We start from the raw sequence: 15567 nt of genomic DNA, 5'->3' as shown, positions 1-15567 counted from the left end.
TAGCATGTTCTATAACTTGTACAATAACAATAGTTGCTATGCATGATGCCTCTGAGATTTAGTACTGTACATGCAATTCTATATAAGGAGTCACCTATTCTATACTTCTCAAAGTAGGCACCAAAGCAGGGCTCGTAAATGTTTCTATAATGGATTCATGAAAATACATTCACAGAATTGCCAAGAAAAACATGAACAATGAACATAATTGCTACAGGTTCTTGAGAATACAGCATGACAGCTGTGTGTAATTTATACCTCTCTCAGGCCTTAGTGCTCAGTTGAAGCAGAACAGTCACTGCTAAAGAGAGTAGGACCTATAAGGCTAACACTGAATCACCATTTACAAGAAGACAGGAAAATAGTCAGCACGTCTGATACACAATAAAAAGGTAGAATGAGGGTTTCTTCACAGAAATACAAAGTTTTGTACTTTAAAAAGGTATAATGCAGAAGTAGCAAACAAAAGACAATTGCTGTTAAACTTCTTGTCTATTATATATTATAATGCAGTATTCAAATAGCACAGTTCCTGAATCTGGCTGAAAACATTACCTTATAACCTATACACTGATCAGCCATAACATGACCACTGACAGGTAAAGGAAATAGCACTGATTACCTTGTTACAGCAGCATCTGAACGTGGGTGGGACATATTAGGCAGGAAGCGAACATGTGTCTGAAGTTGAGTTGTTAAAAGCAGAAAAAATGGGCAAGCGCAAAGATTTAAACGAATTTGAAAAGGGCCAAAATTATAATGGCTAGATGATTGGGTCAGAGCCACTCCCAAACTGCAACTCTTGTGGGATGTTTCTGGTCTGCAGTGGTCAGGACCTACCAAAAGTGATCTAAAGAAGGAGAACTGGCGACAGGGTCACTGATGAACACGGGGAGCAAAGGCTGGCCTGTGTAGTCTGATCGAATAGAAGAGCTACTGTAGATCAAATTGCTGAAAAAGTTATTTCTGTTTCTGATAGAAAGGTGACAGAACACAAGGTGCATCACAGTTTGTTGCGTGTGAGCTGCATCGCTTCAAAATGGGCAGGGTGCCCATGTTGACCCTTGTCACAGCCAAAAGCTTTTAAAATGGGCACCTGAGCATCAGAACTGGACCACGGAGCAATGAAAGAAAGTGTATGGGCAGATGAATTCAATGGCTTGAGGAACACAAAAACGAGTTACAGATGTTGTCTTGGCCTCCAATTTCTCCAGATCATAATTCAAACGAGCATCTGTGGGATTTGCCATAAAAACAAATCAGATCCATAGAGGCCCCACTTTTTTTTTGTAAGTGCACGGTGTTGCGAAAAAACAAACCCAATAAGTAAACAGAAAAAGGTGCAAGTGCCGAAACACCACACAAAAAATTGCTTTGTCCACCCACCAAAGGAGTAAGACCTCTACCTTGATCTGCAGGGATGCAAGGCTCCTGATAGGGACAAGGTTTCCAACATGGTCTGCATAGCCAAAAAGCCAAAGCCGACCACCAAGTACTAGATCAGGGGGCTCTCCTGAGGAGAGAGACCCTGAGGATCAGGGGATGAAGGAACCTAAGGGCCACACATCCTCCCCCTAGACTTCAGGGTAGGCCCGAGGACCCACACCCTCCATCCTAGTGAGTAAAAAAAAAAAACACACACATAAGTGAAAGTGACAAACAGTGGAGAGAGAAATAAATAAATAAATAAAATTATTGTGCACTGGCTAGGCCCTGAGGCCTAGTAGCAACAATTGCCCCAGACTTAGCCAAAAGGTCTAGCCCTAAGAGGCACAGTGCAGATAAAGTGTTTTGGGCTGTGACCATGTGTCGGTTCACACACTGGACTCCTACACCCAAGTGTTGCCAAGAGCACCCCTAATATGGGGCACAGAGACTGCAGACCTTCTGCCTCCCCGGCCCCTGGCCAGACAAGGTAGGCCCATTTAGATGAGGAGTAACTGGGCCCCTCCAGTTTTCCCAGGAGGATTGAAGGAGGAGGGGGAAGATGCTGTGCGAAAGATAAATCAGCCCTAGGGTGGACTGTTGGTAGAGGTCACCTCGAAGAGAGACTTCCCCTCCTCAGAGTATATGAACATGTTCCACAGCATGCAAGTTTTGGGAGTACATCTCATGTTTATGTTGGTGGGACAATACAAGGTCCTCCATTTGGTTTAATTCCTCCACTTTGTGCATCCATAACCCAGTGGAAGGGGGTTGTGGATCTCTCCATCTCAGAAAGATCAAGGACCTGGCAGCATTCAGCAGTAGGTGCAAAACTGTCCCTTTGTAAATTTTGGATGTTCTATTGGTGACCTGTAAAAAGGAAAAATGCAGGGTCTTCTGGGACCGGATAGTCTGTGAATTTTTGTACTATTCGACAAACCTCTTTCAAACAGTGTGCAAGCCTAGGACAGGACCAGAACACATGTAATGCTCTCTCCTCCTGACACCACCAAAATCTCTCAGAGATATTTGGAAAGAATCTATGCAAGACTGAGGGGGTTCTGTACCAATGGGCCAAAACCTTGAAGTTGTTGGATTTTTGTGCATAATGAGGATTTTAGGACATAACAGACTATATTAGTTTTTTGAGATGCCGCAAAACGTTCTTCCTAGGTCTGTCTCCCATTTGGTAAGGTATGGTAAAGAGAGGTCCTCAGTGGGTAGGACTGGAAGCGCATACAATTTGGAGAGTGCGTGAGGGAGCGTGCCCTTGTCCAAACAAAGTTCTTCTAGAGTAGTTAATGGGCGATGAAACCCACTAGGAGGGGGAAGAGAGCAGAGAAAAAGACACATAAGAGATCACCAGAAATCCAAGTGATAGGAGCCTCTTGGTCATAAGGGTCTGCAAGGAGGGCCAACAGCCATCCACCAAAAAGCGAGAGGCTTAAAAACGGCCCAAATGTGCAATATCTGGCAAAAAGTATGGAATCACCACTCTTGGAAAATGTTCATTCAATTGTTTAATTGTGTAGAAAAAAAAAAAAACTAATCACAGACATGCCTCAAAACTATTTCCATTTAACATTCCAACCTTCTGGCTTTAAGAAATAAAAAAGAAAGAAAACTGTAGTCAATTGCAAATATTTTTGCAGATCAAGCAGGAGGAAAAAAATATGGAATCACTCAATTCTGAGGAAAATATTATGGAATCATTAAAAAAAACCCACTATAGTACACTAGTACTTTGTTGCACCAACTCTGGCTTTTTTAACAGCTTGAATTCTCTGAGGCATGGATTTAACTATAGACAAACAGTATTCTTCATCAATCTGGCTCCAACTTTCTCTTATTGCAGTTGCCAGATCAGCTTTGCAGGCTGGAGTCTTGTCATGGACCATTTTCTTTAATTTCCTCCATAGATTTTCAATTGGATTGAGGGCCGGACTTTTTGACATTATATGTCTTTCTTGAAGGAAAGTTTTCATGGCTTTTGCCCTATGGCAAGATGCATTATCATTCTGAAAAATGTCATCATCACCAAATATCCTTTCAATTGATGGAATTAGAAAAGTGTCCAAAATCTCAATATAAACTTGTGCATTTATTGAAGATTTAATGATGGTCATCTCCCCCGTACCTTATCCTGACATGCACCCCATATCATCAATGAAATTTGCATGTTTTCTTCAGGCAGTCGTCTTTGTACATGTCATTGGAACGGCACTAAACAAAAGTTCCAGCATCATCGCCCTGCCCAATGCAGATTCGTGATTCATCACTGAATATTCACTTTCATATAACTTTCATCCAGTGATCCACAGTTCATGATTGCTTTTCTTTAGCCCACCATAACCTTTTTTTTTCTGTTTAAGTGTTAATCATGGTTTTTGTTTGGCTTTTCTGTATGTAAATCCCATTTCCTTTTAGGCAATGTCTTACAGTTTGGTCGCAGACATTGACTCCAGTTTCTGCCCATTTGTTTTGTTGTGCATTTTCTGTTTTAAAGGAATATTGCTTTAAGTTTTCTATCTCTATGCTTCTTTGGTCTACCAGTACGCTTCCCTTTTACAACCTTCCCATTTGATTTATACTTGGTCCAGATTTTAGACACAGCTGACTGGGAACAACCAACATCTTTTGCAACATTCTGTGATGATTTACCTTCTTGAAGTTTTATAATCCTCTCCTGTGTTTTAACGGACATCTCTCGTGTTGCAGCCATGATTTATGTCAATCAGCTTGGTGCAAAAGGTCACCAAGGTGTGCAAGCAATCTTTTTTAACTGCAGACTAATTAGCAGATGTAGTCTTATGCAGATGTTTGTTTTAGAACTGCAAAGTACATGGTGATTCCATAATATTTTCCTCAGAATTGAGTGATTCCATATTTTTTTCCTCTGCTTGATCTGCAAAAACAGTTGCAACCAACTACAGTTTTCTTTCTTTTTTTTAGTGTTTCTTAAAGCCAGAAGGTTGGAATGTAAATGAAAATATTTTTGAGGCATATCCGTAATTGTTTTTTTTTTCTACACAATTAAATGGACATTTTCCAATAGAGGTGATTCCATACTTTTTGCCAGGGGCTGTAGAATGGTCCCGAATGAGCCATCCAAAAGGCCTGGTCTGAATCAAGGGTTTCCCAGAATTGGGAACAGAGGTGAATTTCCAGGTGACAGGGAAGACTAAGCGAAAATTGAAGAACATAAGTGCAATGTTGTGCCAACGAGTAGATGCATTTTAAGCAAAAGAGGCAAAGTAGCATAGCACCACAGAGCCCTATGAAGTAGGATTGGGGTGTGGGCCTGTTCAAGGTTGGGCCATAATTAAATTTCTCAATGCTGACACCAATCCAGCAGTCTCCCGAGAGGAGATGGGGAAAGAACAAAGAGAGGGCGCACAGGCCTAGTGCATTACCATAAAAAATGTTTTATAAAAAATAAAGTAGGTGTTATACTCACAAATGACAATATAGTCAAGGCACATCAAAAAAGAACAGCTGGGTCAACACCGCGCTGAGTAACAGTCCGCAATAGGGAGTTTAGACATCCAAAACGTTTCGAGGACTTGCCTCTTCCTCAGTTTCAGAAGCTGGGCGGGGTTTTAGGGTCATGTGACCGCCGTGATTTGCCGTCACGGCAGTCACATGATCGGAAAAGGTCCCGATCAAAAAGGGGAGATCGGGACCTTTCTGTGAGTCACGGAGATACAGTATGTGCTGGGAGCACGCAGGGCACATATGTATTTTCTAATTGCATGCAAATATGCGGCTGCTCAGTGGCAGGGCCCAGACGCCGAGAGGCCGCATATTTGCATGCGCTTGGCATCAAGGGGTTAAAATACTGCAAGGGGATGTGTAGAGCTTGAAATAAATATAGAAATTTTGGTAGGAAACACATTTTAATAGTATTACAGCGCCCAAACAAGGAATGAAGTCCTCATCGCCAGGTGGATAAGAGGGAACGTACTTTCCTCAAGAGTGGGGGAAAATTCAATTCAAAAGTGCGAGGCAACTGTGGGGGAATCAGGATACATAGATTTTTAAGGGCTTTAGTGGTCCACTAAAAATTAAAGTTAAAAACATTGAAGAGTGGGAGATAACATCACCCACATCATCTCTGACATGTAACAGATATATCGGTCATAGCTACCACAGGATGAAAGTTCTTTCCCCTCCTTGTGAGGAACAGTTAAGTGTGCATGTAAAGTATTTCAGGGAAGGAGGATGGGTCACTCAGTGAATTAAACAACTTGACCATATAAAGGTCCTAACTGAGGGAGCAAAAGTTTGTAAGGGAGGTTTTGAATTTAGCCGCTCAAAGGCAATACTGTGAAACAAATGCTGACTGGAGGCTAGCTGTTGCTCTTTTTTTTTTAGTAACCTGTTAAATAACCCCAGCAAAAATGTTTCTTTTAGCTAGCAAGAGGAAGTTGTAGAACCCCTTTCTGGTTTCCACTGCTGTTTGTGTTCCAAATGAGGAGATTGCTCCTCACTTCCTGTCCCAGTGAGAGCAATTCAAATACATTTCTAGTACAGAAGGCAAAGTAGGGGAGTACCTCTGTTTGGCTTATATTGTTGATGGCGCCTTCTTGCCCCTGGGAGCCCAGGACTCCTCATTTCTTTCCTGGTGTCATTGGGACACAAACATAAATCTCCCAAATTGAATTATAGACAGCAATAAAAAGCTCATGTCACTGCTCTATGCTACAATGGCCTGCGGCCAGAGGGAGGAACCAGTAAAGGGTTGAAGAATCTTGCCACCCCCATGTGATAGTCCTCGGCCAATCCCCAACTATCAGTACTGTCAAATGAAGTCAGTCTTACACTTCTCCATTACAAAAAGGGATTTTTATTTGCTCCATGCAGCTGAACAAAGGGGCATTGGTAGGAAGGAAAGGTGAATAACATGCCATTAGAGTTCCTCTCTATTGCTTTTCCCTGCGAAGAACATAAAAAAGCAGTACTTAAAGGTTGTAAATGCTCAAAGTTTTTTACCTTCATTCATTTTATGCAAGAAAATAAAAAACCTTCTGTGTGCAGCTCCCCCGCAGCCATCCCTAACACTTAACTGAGCTCCATCATGATCCAGTGATGTGAACGAGAGCCTCAGCTCTCCCGAGTCTCTCACTCCTGATTGGTTCACACTACTGTCAAATCCCAGGCAGATACCAATCACAAAAGAGCAGGGGTGGGACCAAGCTATGCTTCTCTTGAGGTTACCTGTGGGTTTTTCTTTGTATCCAGAACAATTCTTCTGGAAGTTGTGGCTGCAATCTTTCTTGATCTAACTGAACTTAGCTTGGTATCAAGATATCTTTGAATTTTCTACTTCTTAATAAGTGATTGAACAGTACTGATTGGCATATTCAAGGCTTTGGATATCTTTTTATATCCTTTTCCATCCTTATAAAGTTCCATTACCTTGTTAAACAGGTCTATTTATACACAGACACTATTTGCAATTTAAAACGCCAGAGATGTGGGAAATTAACGTTTAATTGCCATTTTAACCCGTGTGTGTCAACCTTGTGTGTCTGCACCAAGGCCAAACAGTCCAGGGTATGTAAACTTTTGATCAGGGCCATTTGGGTGATTTCTGTTATCATCATAATTTAAAAAGGAGCCAAACAATTCTGTGATAATAAATGGCTTCATATGATCACTATCCTAAACAAAAGACAGTTATTTTTTTTAGATCAAGTCATCTTGATCGAATGTATCCGTCCAAACCAGGATATGGGGAGGCTTCGCCATGTGTCGAGTAAGGAGTTTAATCATTGGAAAAGAGATGGAAAATTCTGGAGACAACTGTTTTCTATGTGCACTAATCACACCATACAAGTGTAGTGGAATACAAAAAAGTACGACCAAGGGACATGGTATGAACAAGCTCTTATTCTCACCTTCTCGCTTTCTCTCTCGTAGTTTTGAAGCAGATGGCCGAGCTGCTTTGGATGAAACGGACAACTGTTAAAAAAGAAAAAGACAGATTTTAAAGTTTCTCTGCAATTTATCTATGCACCCCATGTGATAAACACACACCTATATTAAAGACTTGCCAACCGCGCTATAGCCAAATGACGGCTAGAGTGCGGTTGTCCAGTTCTGGGAGGGTGTCATATGATGTCCTCCTAAAACGTGGACACAGCTGATCACGTAATGTGGTAAAAGGCCAATCACAGTGGCCTTTTACCACGTGATCAGCTGTGTCCAATGACACAGCAGATCACCGGTAAATGCAGTTGCCGGTTATCGGCTGCACTTTCCTCACGCTGTCACAACGTGAGGAAATTACTGCCAATAACCGGCAATTGTCAGAGGACAGATCAGCACCGATCATCAGGGCACTGATGATCAGTGCCCTGATGATCAGTGCCACCCACCTATGCCCAGCAGTGCCACCCACCTGTGCCCATCAGTGCCTAGTAGTGCCACCCACCAGTGCCCAGCAGTGCCGCCAGTCAGTGCCCAGCAGTGCCACCAGTCAGTGCCCATCATTATTGCATATCCGTACCACCTCATCAGTGCCAACTCATCAGTGCTGCCTATCAGTGCCAACTCATCAGTGCCGCCTATCAGTGCCCATCAGTGCTGCCTATCAGTGCAGCCTCATCAACGCATATCAATGAAGGGGAAAAATTACCTGTTTGCAAAATTTTATAATAGAAACAAAGAAAAACTTTTTTTTTTGTTACTTTTTTGTTTATAGCGCAAAAAAATAAAGCACCCAGCTTCAAGTAAATACCACCAAAAGAAAGCTTTATTTGTGTGAAAAAAAAATTATAAAAATTTCATATGGGTACAATGTTGCATGACTGCGCAATTGTTATTCAAAGTGCGACAGCACTGAAAGCTGAAAATTGGCCTGGGCAGGAAGGGGGTATAAGTGCCTGGTAGGCAAGTGTTAATTTGGAAAGAAAACTATGTACTATCCTGATCCATTTCCAATAAATCATATTCCAGCTTTTCTGTTTCCAATGTAAGTTACAGAGTTTAGGTAAGCATTTTATTGAGTTTTCTGCACTAAAAATACCACATTTTTTCCAGTTTTATACAGAACAGAAAATATTAATGTAGCATTGACATTTTGTAACTTCCATTAGTAAAAACTAAACACGTTCTTTTCAAGGCCATTATATGAAGTACAGGAAGCACAACACTGCTAACTTTTTGATACCTCTCTTTCTGCATCAGGTTTGCTTTCTCTTGCAGAAATGTCCGAGGTTTTCTTTGTAGACTCCTCTGATGTTTTATGCTGTTAAAAGAGAAATTAAGTCTTAGAACCGTGGCAAGTATGCTGCTGAGCTAATGATGGATATATTATTTTGCACAAAGCAAGACAGCTTTTGATGCTCTTTGATCTGCTAACAGCAATGTAGATGTTCTAGAGGATGACCTTGCACATGCACCACTATACACAGTTCTATTAATGACACTGTTCTGAGTGCAGCAACCCACACAAACCGCTTAGTACCAAAGATCAAAGAAATATGCATTTCAATTGTGTTAATAAAATAAATATCAATGTAGCCATATTATAGTTAGCATTTAAAACCAATGCCAAGTCATATTTGCTGATGGTTTTATATAAGTAATCCAAAGTCTATATGCATGCCAGGATGAGAAATAAGCACTGTATTGAGGTTCACTTGTAGTATTACCTTTCGTTCTGATCTCATGTCTTCCTCTGGTTTTTCTTCTCTGTTTCCTTGATGCTCATTGTTCCTTACACGTTCTTTTCTCCTTTCCCTTTCCAAATCCCGTTCTCGTCTTCGCTCCTTATCCTGTTCACGTGTTCTTGTCCTCTCATCCCTGTTGCGGTCACTGCGTTCTTTGTCTCTTTCACGACTGCGATCTTCAGGATCTCTCTCTTTAACCAGGTTTCTCTCCTTCTCGTGTTCTCTCTCTCTGTCTCTTGCTTTTTCCTTATCTTTTGTTCTGTCCTTCTCTTTTCCATGGCTCGCTTCACTTCGTCTTTCTCTGTCCCTAACTTTTTCTTTACTTCTGTCAGTTTCTGACCGAGATTCTTTTACTCTGTTTTTTTCTCTATCATTTTTCTCTCCTTCTCGCAATCCATCTTTCTCTGTCTCTCCCACTCTTTCTCCTTCCTTCTTTCTTTCTCTCTCAGAATGTTTTCTTTCCTCATCTTTCAGGTGCTGTCTGTCTTTTCGGTCTCTGCTTCCACTTCTTTCCCTGATTTCAGACTCCCTCCTGTCCTAAAACCCCCCCAAAAATAAGACGGCATTAGCTTTTATCAGTCAACAGTTATGATTAAAAAAGAAGGACAAAAAGAGGACATGTTCACTATATTCATACCATACAGTACACCTGTATTCTATCAAATAGGGTTTTGTCTGAATCAATGCTGTAACTGGTATTACCATGTTAGAAACAACCAATTGTAACTTGTCTGATTCTCCAATCATAAAGCACATCCAGTATGAAAGTATATGTAAAGTCAAAATGTTTTTCCTTAGTTCTGAATAGCGTACAAAAGAATTCTGCAAAGTTTTAACTGCTGCATCTCCCCTCTGGGAGAATCTTCCTCTCTATCTGTTTTTCTCTTTTGGTGACCAGTATTTTACAGTAGTCATGAGATCAAGGGAGAAAGGAAATAATCACAAATGTTCAGGTGACATCTGTCTAGGATGGAATTCCCCTCTTATTTTCTGTTGTCTCTCCAGTGTAGAAGTGAAGGAAAATCTCCCCAGCAGAACGCAGACACCAAAAAATAACCTGAAGGGGGGGGGGGGGGGGTTAACTCTTCCTTACTCTATCCAAAAATAAAAATATTTTGGCTATACATACACTTGTACTCTAGGCAATCAATGTTCCCTTTATCCACCACACCTACCCTTGCTACAATTCCTTAAAAATCCCATTTCTTCTATGTATGTGATTACAGATATATACTTCCAAGCCCTCTGCCAGTGCAGGCACCAGAAGCAAAACAGCCAATCACATTTGGTGCCCATCGAGTCAGTAAGACAATGGCCTGGAATAAATGGTCTTGGAACTCTCTTCTTTGCTTGTACAAAGTCAATAAGCAGTGAGGTGAGGATGACAGTTCTGTTGTCTGAACCTTAAAAAAAATATCAGCAGTTGCAGCTCCACTATTCCTGTTCTGTTAGGTTCCCGTTAGCATATAGTATACAGTTTTTGTTTTTTTAACTTTAGGCTAGCTATGCTGTATGCCTTTATCCTGATATAAGGACAGCAAGTGTGCATGCCTACCTCTTTCTCCCTCTGGCTCCTTCGTTCTTCATCTTTTGCCTCTCTGTTCTCTTTATCTTGAGACTTGGTGCTTGATGGAGGCTTCCCTTTAGGTTCCAGTTTTTCTCCCAACAGAACCCTCTTCACAGCATCATCACTAGATAACTAGATATAAAATTATGAATTTTGTTAATACACTCTAGTATGGCAGATAGAGAAAAGAAAGTAAAGGTGTTGCCAACAGAAACCATATTCCCACTCGTTATTCTTGCACAGGTCTTTGATTTAAAGCTAATAAGAGGCTGGCTGCCATGACCAACACATGTACATTTCTTTCACTTCCTTCTTGAAAACACACCAGCTAATGTTTTAAATATGACTATGAAAACAATTTTGTTTAAGGAGAGACATACTTTACTCAAACAGCATTTCCCTAAGGCCTGAAGGAATTCATTCGTCCTCTCTGGTTCATGTCCTGCCACAACACGAGCCGGCTTCACAGACAGAGGTTCTCCAGTCACCAGAACAATCACATCTATTGCTTTCTGTAAGAAGCTGATTTTGGAATCCTTATCCTATGGATTACAAACAAACATTAATTTAAAAAAAATTAAAAATTGACAAGTAAACATAATGTAAAAATAGCAGCGCACATAAAAAGTCTACAGAACCCTGTTAAAATGTCAGGTTTCTGTTATGTAAAAAAAAAAAAAAAAATGAGACAAAGCTACCGTATTTTTCGCTCCATAAGATGCACCAAAAAAGGGGGGGAAATGTCAGTACGTCTTATGGAGCGAATATGGAATATGGATATTTCCACCGCCGCCGTGTCAGAATACAGGGCCGGCCGCTCAGCTCTGCAGCGGGACCTTACCTGTTCCTCTATCCAGCGCCACGCTGTCTTCCCGGCTTCTGTAGTGTGGGCGCTCGGCTTGACAGCCGGGTGCCCAGTGCGCGTGCGCAAGAAGCGGTGCGCTTTGTGAATGGTAAGGCGGCACCTGGGACACATGACAGGTCCCAGAAGCCACCGGACCAATCACAAAGCGCAGTGCTTCTTGCTCATGCGCACTGGGCACCCAGCTGTCGAGCCGAGCGCCCACACTACAGAAGCCCGAAAGACAGCGCGGCGCTGGATAGAGGAACAGGTAAGGCCCCACTGCAGAGCGGACACTAACCAAAGAACAACTCCGCGGAAGAGCGGGTACCTGTCAAATTCAGGTACCCGTTCCCCCCCTCCCCAAAGGTCAGCAGTCATCTCCTGTACTGTCCGCAGTCTCTGGTCATCTCTTGTACTGTGTCCGCAGTCTCTGGTCATCTCCTGTACTGTTTCCGCAGTCTCTGGTCATCTCCTGTACTGTGTCCGCAGTCTCTGGTCATCTCTTGTACTATGTCTGCAGTCCATTGGTTTAGAATATTTTTTTTCCTGTTTTCTGCCTCTAAAACCTAGGTGCGTCTTATGGTCAGGTGCGTCTTATGGAGCGAAAAATACGGTAAATCATTTCATAACTTTTTCCACCTTTAATGTAACCTATAAACTGTACACCTCAGTTGTACAACAAACTGAAATCTTTTAGGTGGAGGGAAGTAAAAATAAAAAACTAAAATAATATGGTTGCATAAGTGTGCACACCCTTAAACTAATACTTTGTTGAAGCACCTTTTGATTTTATTGCAGCACTCACTCTTTTTGGGTATGAGTCTATCAGCATGGCACATCTTGACTTGGCAATATTTTCCTACTCTTCCTTGCAAAAACACTCCAAATCTGTCAGATTGCGAGGGTATCTCTTGTGCACAGCCCTCTTCAGATCACCCCAATTGGATTCAGGTCTGGGCTCTGGCTGGGCCATTCCAAACCTTTAAATTTTCTTCTGGTGAAGCCATTCCTTTGTTGTTTGGATGTTTGCTTTTGGTCCTTGTCATGCTGAAAGATGAAGTTCCTCTTCATGTTCAGCTTTCTAGCAGAAGCCTAAAGGATTTGTGCTAATATTGACTGGTATTTTGAACTGTTCATAATTCCCTCTACCTTGACTAAGGCCCCAGCTGAAGAAAAACAGCCCCAAAGCATAATGCTGCCACCACCATGCTTCACTGTGGGTATGGTGTTCTTTTGGTGATGTGCAATGTTGTTTTTCGCAAAACATATCGTTTGGAATTATGGCCAAAGAGTTCAACCTTGGTTTCATCAGACCAGAACACATTTTCCCACACGCTTTAGGGAGACTTCAGATGTGTTTTTGCAAAATTTAACCGGGCTTGGATGTTTTTCTTCTTAAAAAAAAAGCTTCTGTGTCTTGCCACTCTACCCCATAGCCTAGACATATGAAGAATACGGGAGATTGCGGTCACATATGCCACACAGCCAGTACTTGCCAGATATTCCTGCAGCTCCTTTAATGTTGCTGTAGGCCTCTTGGCAGCCTCCCAGACCAGTTTTCTTCTCGTCTTTTCATCAATTTTGGAGGGACGTCCAGTTCTTGGTAATGTCACTGTTGCTCCATATTTCTCCACTTGATGATGACTGTCTTCACTGTGTTCCATGGTATATCTAATGCCTTGGAAATTCTTCTGCTGACTGATACTTTTTAAACAATGAGATCCCTCTGATGCTTTGGAAGCTCTCTGCGGACCATGGCTTTTGCTGTAGGATGCGACTAAGAAAATGACAGGAAAGACCTACTAGAACAGCTGAACTTTATTTGGGCTTAATCAGAGGCACTTTAAATAATAGCAGGTGTGTACGATCTCCTATTTAAAATGATTTTGAATGCGATTACTTAGTTCTGAACACAGCTACTTCCCCAGTTATAAGAGGGTGTGTGCACACTTATGCAACTACATTATTTTAGTTTCTTTATGCTTACTCCCCCCCCCCAAAAGATTTCAGTTTGTTTTTCAATTGAGCTGTACAGTTTATAGGTCACATTAAAAGGTGGAAAAAGTTCTGAAATGATTTATCTTCGTCTCATTTTAGTACACCACAGAAACCTGACATTTTAACAGGGGTGTTAAGACTTTTTATATCCCCTGTATCTAATATATCTAACATAAGACTATAGTGCTAAGAATTATATAAATGTGTAAATCAATGAACAAATTAATCGATTAATAGTGCAATAAAATAAATCTAAAAAGTAAAACTAGAAAGTGAAACAAAACATAGCAAAAAGTCCACCATAGTGTTAAAAGTACATGATCCCCCTCTCACACCAAGTGACAGAAAAAAATCTTCAATGTGCATGCAGCAATCAGCCAACTCTGTTTTGAAACACCACTTGTCCAGATAGGTCACCCCTACTGCCATTCACCAAACAGCATGGCTTATCTATACCTGATAAGCAAATGCGCTTGTGTATTACTCCTCCTTCATATCACCTTTGTCAACCAATCTGTTTTTACTTTGAACATCTATTCACAGAAGTGACTTGCAAACTTCTTTACGGTCTGATAAAAATAATCAATTAAAAAAATGAATGGAATACCAGTACATGCAGTGCTATTCACAGAAATTACTTGCAATCTTCTTTGCCATTTGATAACAATAATCAATTAAAAAAAAAATTTAAAGGAATGCCAGTACATGCAGTGCTATGAACAAAGAATTGCTCCAAAAAGTATTGGTTTCTTGTAACTGAATTTTATATAAGGGAAGTAAGATCAAGGATACTGCTTCTGCTGACAAACTCCTAATAATGAGCACAAAGGCTATACTGGTCATCAATTTGCAGAAAAACAAGACACTTTACGTATGGAGGGGTGAGTGACAACATGGTGATCTCTGTCCTGCAAGGCTTGACACAACTGTAATGTAAAGTAGACCTGAACTCAATAAGTAATTTGCTATGTATTGGTGACATCTAGAAATGGTAACTGTGCCCAGGTAGTACCCTGCAAAATAAACTTTTTTCTGGATTTCGCCCTGAAAATCAGCAGCACAATTCCATGTATGAAAAGGTGCCTAGGCTCTCCTATGCCTACAACTTTATAGCTGTATTTGTATAGTTAGAGATTAAAAAGGCACTGATGCTTGTGTCTGCTAATTTCAGAACTGGGTGAGATTTGAATGGTGATGTCACTACTGTGCTGCTCAATGTTGTCTTTGCTGGAGGTTCTTACATGAGGAAGCAAAGCCCTGCCTCTACCAAGATGGCCTCCTTCACACAGAGATACAGCGCAAAAAGAAGGCATCGTAAGGTGGTAATGGGGAAAGGTCAGCAGCAGGGAGACTACACGCAATGCTGGTGACTAATGCCTTGCATTCTGCTTGCTTTTTTGCAGGTACAGCTTCCAGAATTCAGTTCCTCTTTAAATTTTGTTTTACTTAAATCATGTAAAACATGTTTTGCTACACCAGGTGTTTGTATACATTGACATGTGTAAAGTGTAAAAATCTTACAATTACAAAAAGGACCACATAGCTATTACCCTAATATTAAAAACATACTTGTTATTTAACTTTGATCCTAAGACTCCATTTAAATCTGAGCGTAGCGGGGGGGGGGGGTTTTATTATCATTTTTCACGTGTTTTTGCGTATATTTTACCGTGATTTTTGCATGTTTTCATACAGCGTTTTTGAGCTTTGGCATTTTTTCATTAGCCAATAGAGAAAAATGTCATCTGTTGCATCATTTCTTACTAGGTTTTTCTGCTTCAGCTTTTTCATTGGTTGTTTCTTTTTTTTATTATTAATTTATTAATTTTATTATTATTAAATTATTTTATTAATGTATTATTTTTTATTAGGGTGATAATAAATGTTAAATAAATACACAAGTACGTAAAAATAATCATGAATAAATGCTATGTAATAATGAATAATAATTAACCCCTAACCCTTAACAAATATATAAAATTATTATTATTATTATTATTATTATTAATAATAATAATAATAATAATAAACTCGAACAAAAAATACATAATAATAAT

General features: G+C 40.6%; 1 protein-coding gene across 1 annotated transcript in view; it reads right to left on the bottom strand.

The window, feature by feature from the left end:
• The window catches only part of IFT54 (intraflagellar transport 54), an 85142-nt gene that overhangs the window by 42731 nt on the left and 26844 nt on the right, over positions 1–15567 (bottom strand). Inside the window, exons 3-7 of the mRNA XM_089693172.1 lie at positions 11049–11210; positions 10657–10800; positions 9084–9638; positions 8600–8677; positions 7326–7389 (exon numbers count right to left, since the gene is read on the bottom strand). Of these exons, the coding sequence (XP_089549298.1) occupies positions 7326–7389; positions 8600–8677; positions 9084–9638; positions 10657–10800; positions 11049–11210 (1003 nt within the window). The remainder of the gene's footprint in view (positions 1–7325; positions 7390–8599; positions 8678–9083; positions 9639–10656; positions 10801–11048; positions 11211–15567) is intronic.

Source organism: Staurois parvus, unplaced genomic scaffold (genome assembly GCF_062004578.1).
Source record: "Staurois parvus isolate SC_StPar_1 unplaced genomic scaffold, SC_StPar_1.0 ptg000616l, whole genome shotgun sequence".
NCBI classification, from domain to species: domain Eukaryota; kingdom Metazoa; phylum Chordata; class Amphibia; order Anura; family Ranidae; genus Staurois; species Staurois parvus.
The sequence above is the reverse complement of the archived record's forward strand: the minus strand, read 5'-3'. Positions and strand labels throughout refer to the sequence as shown.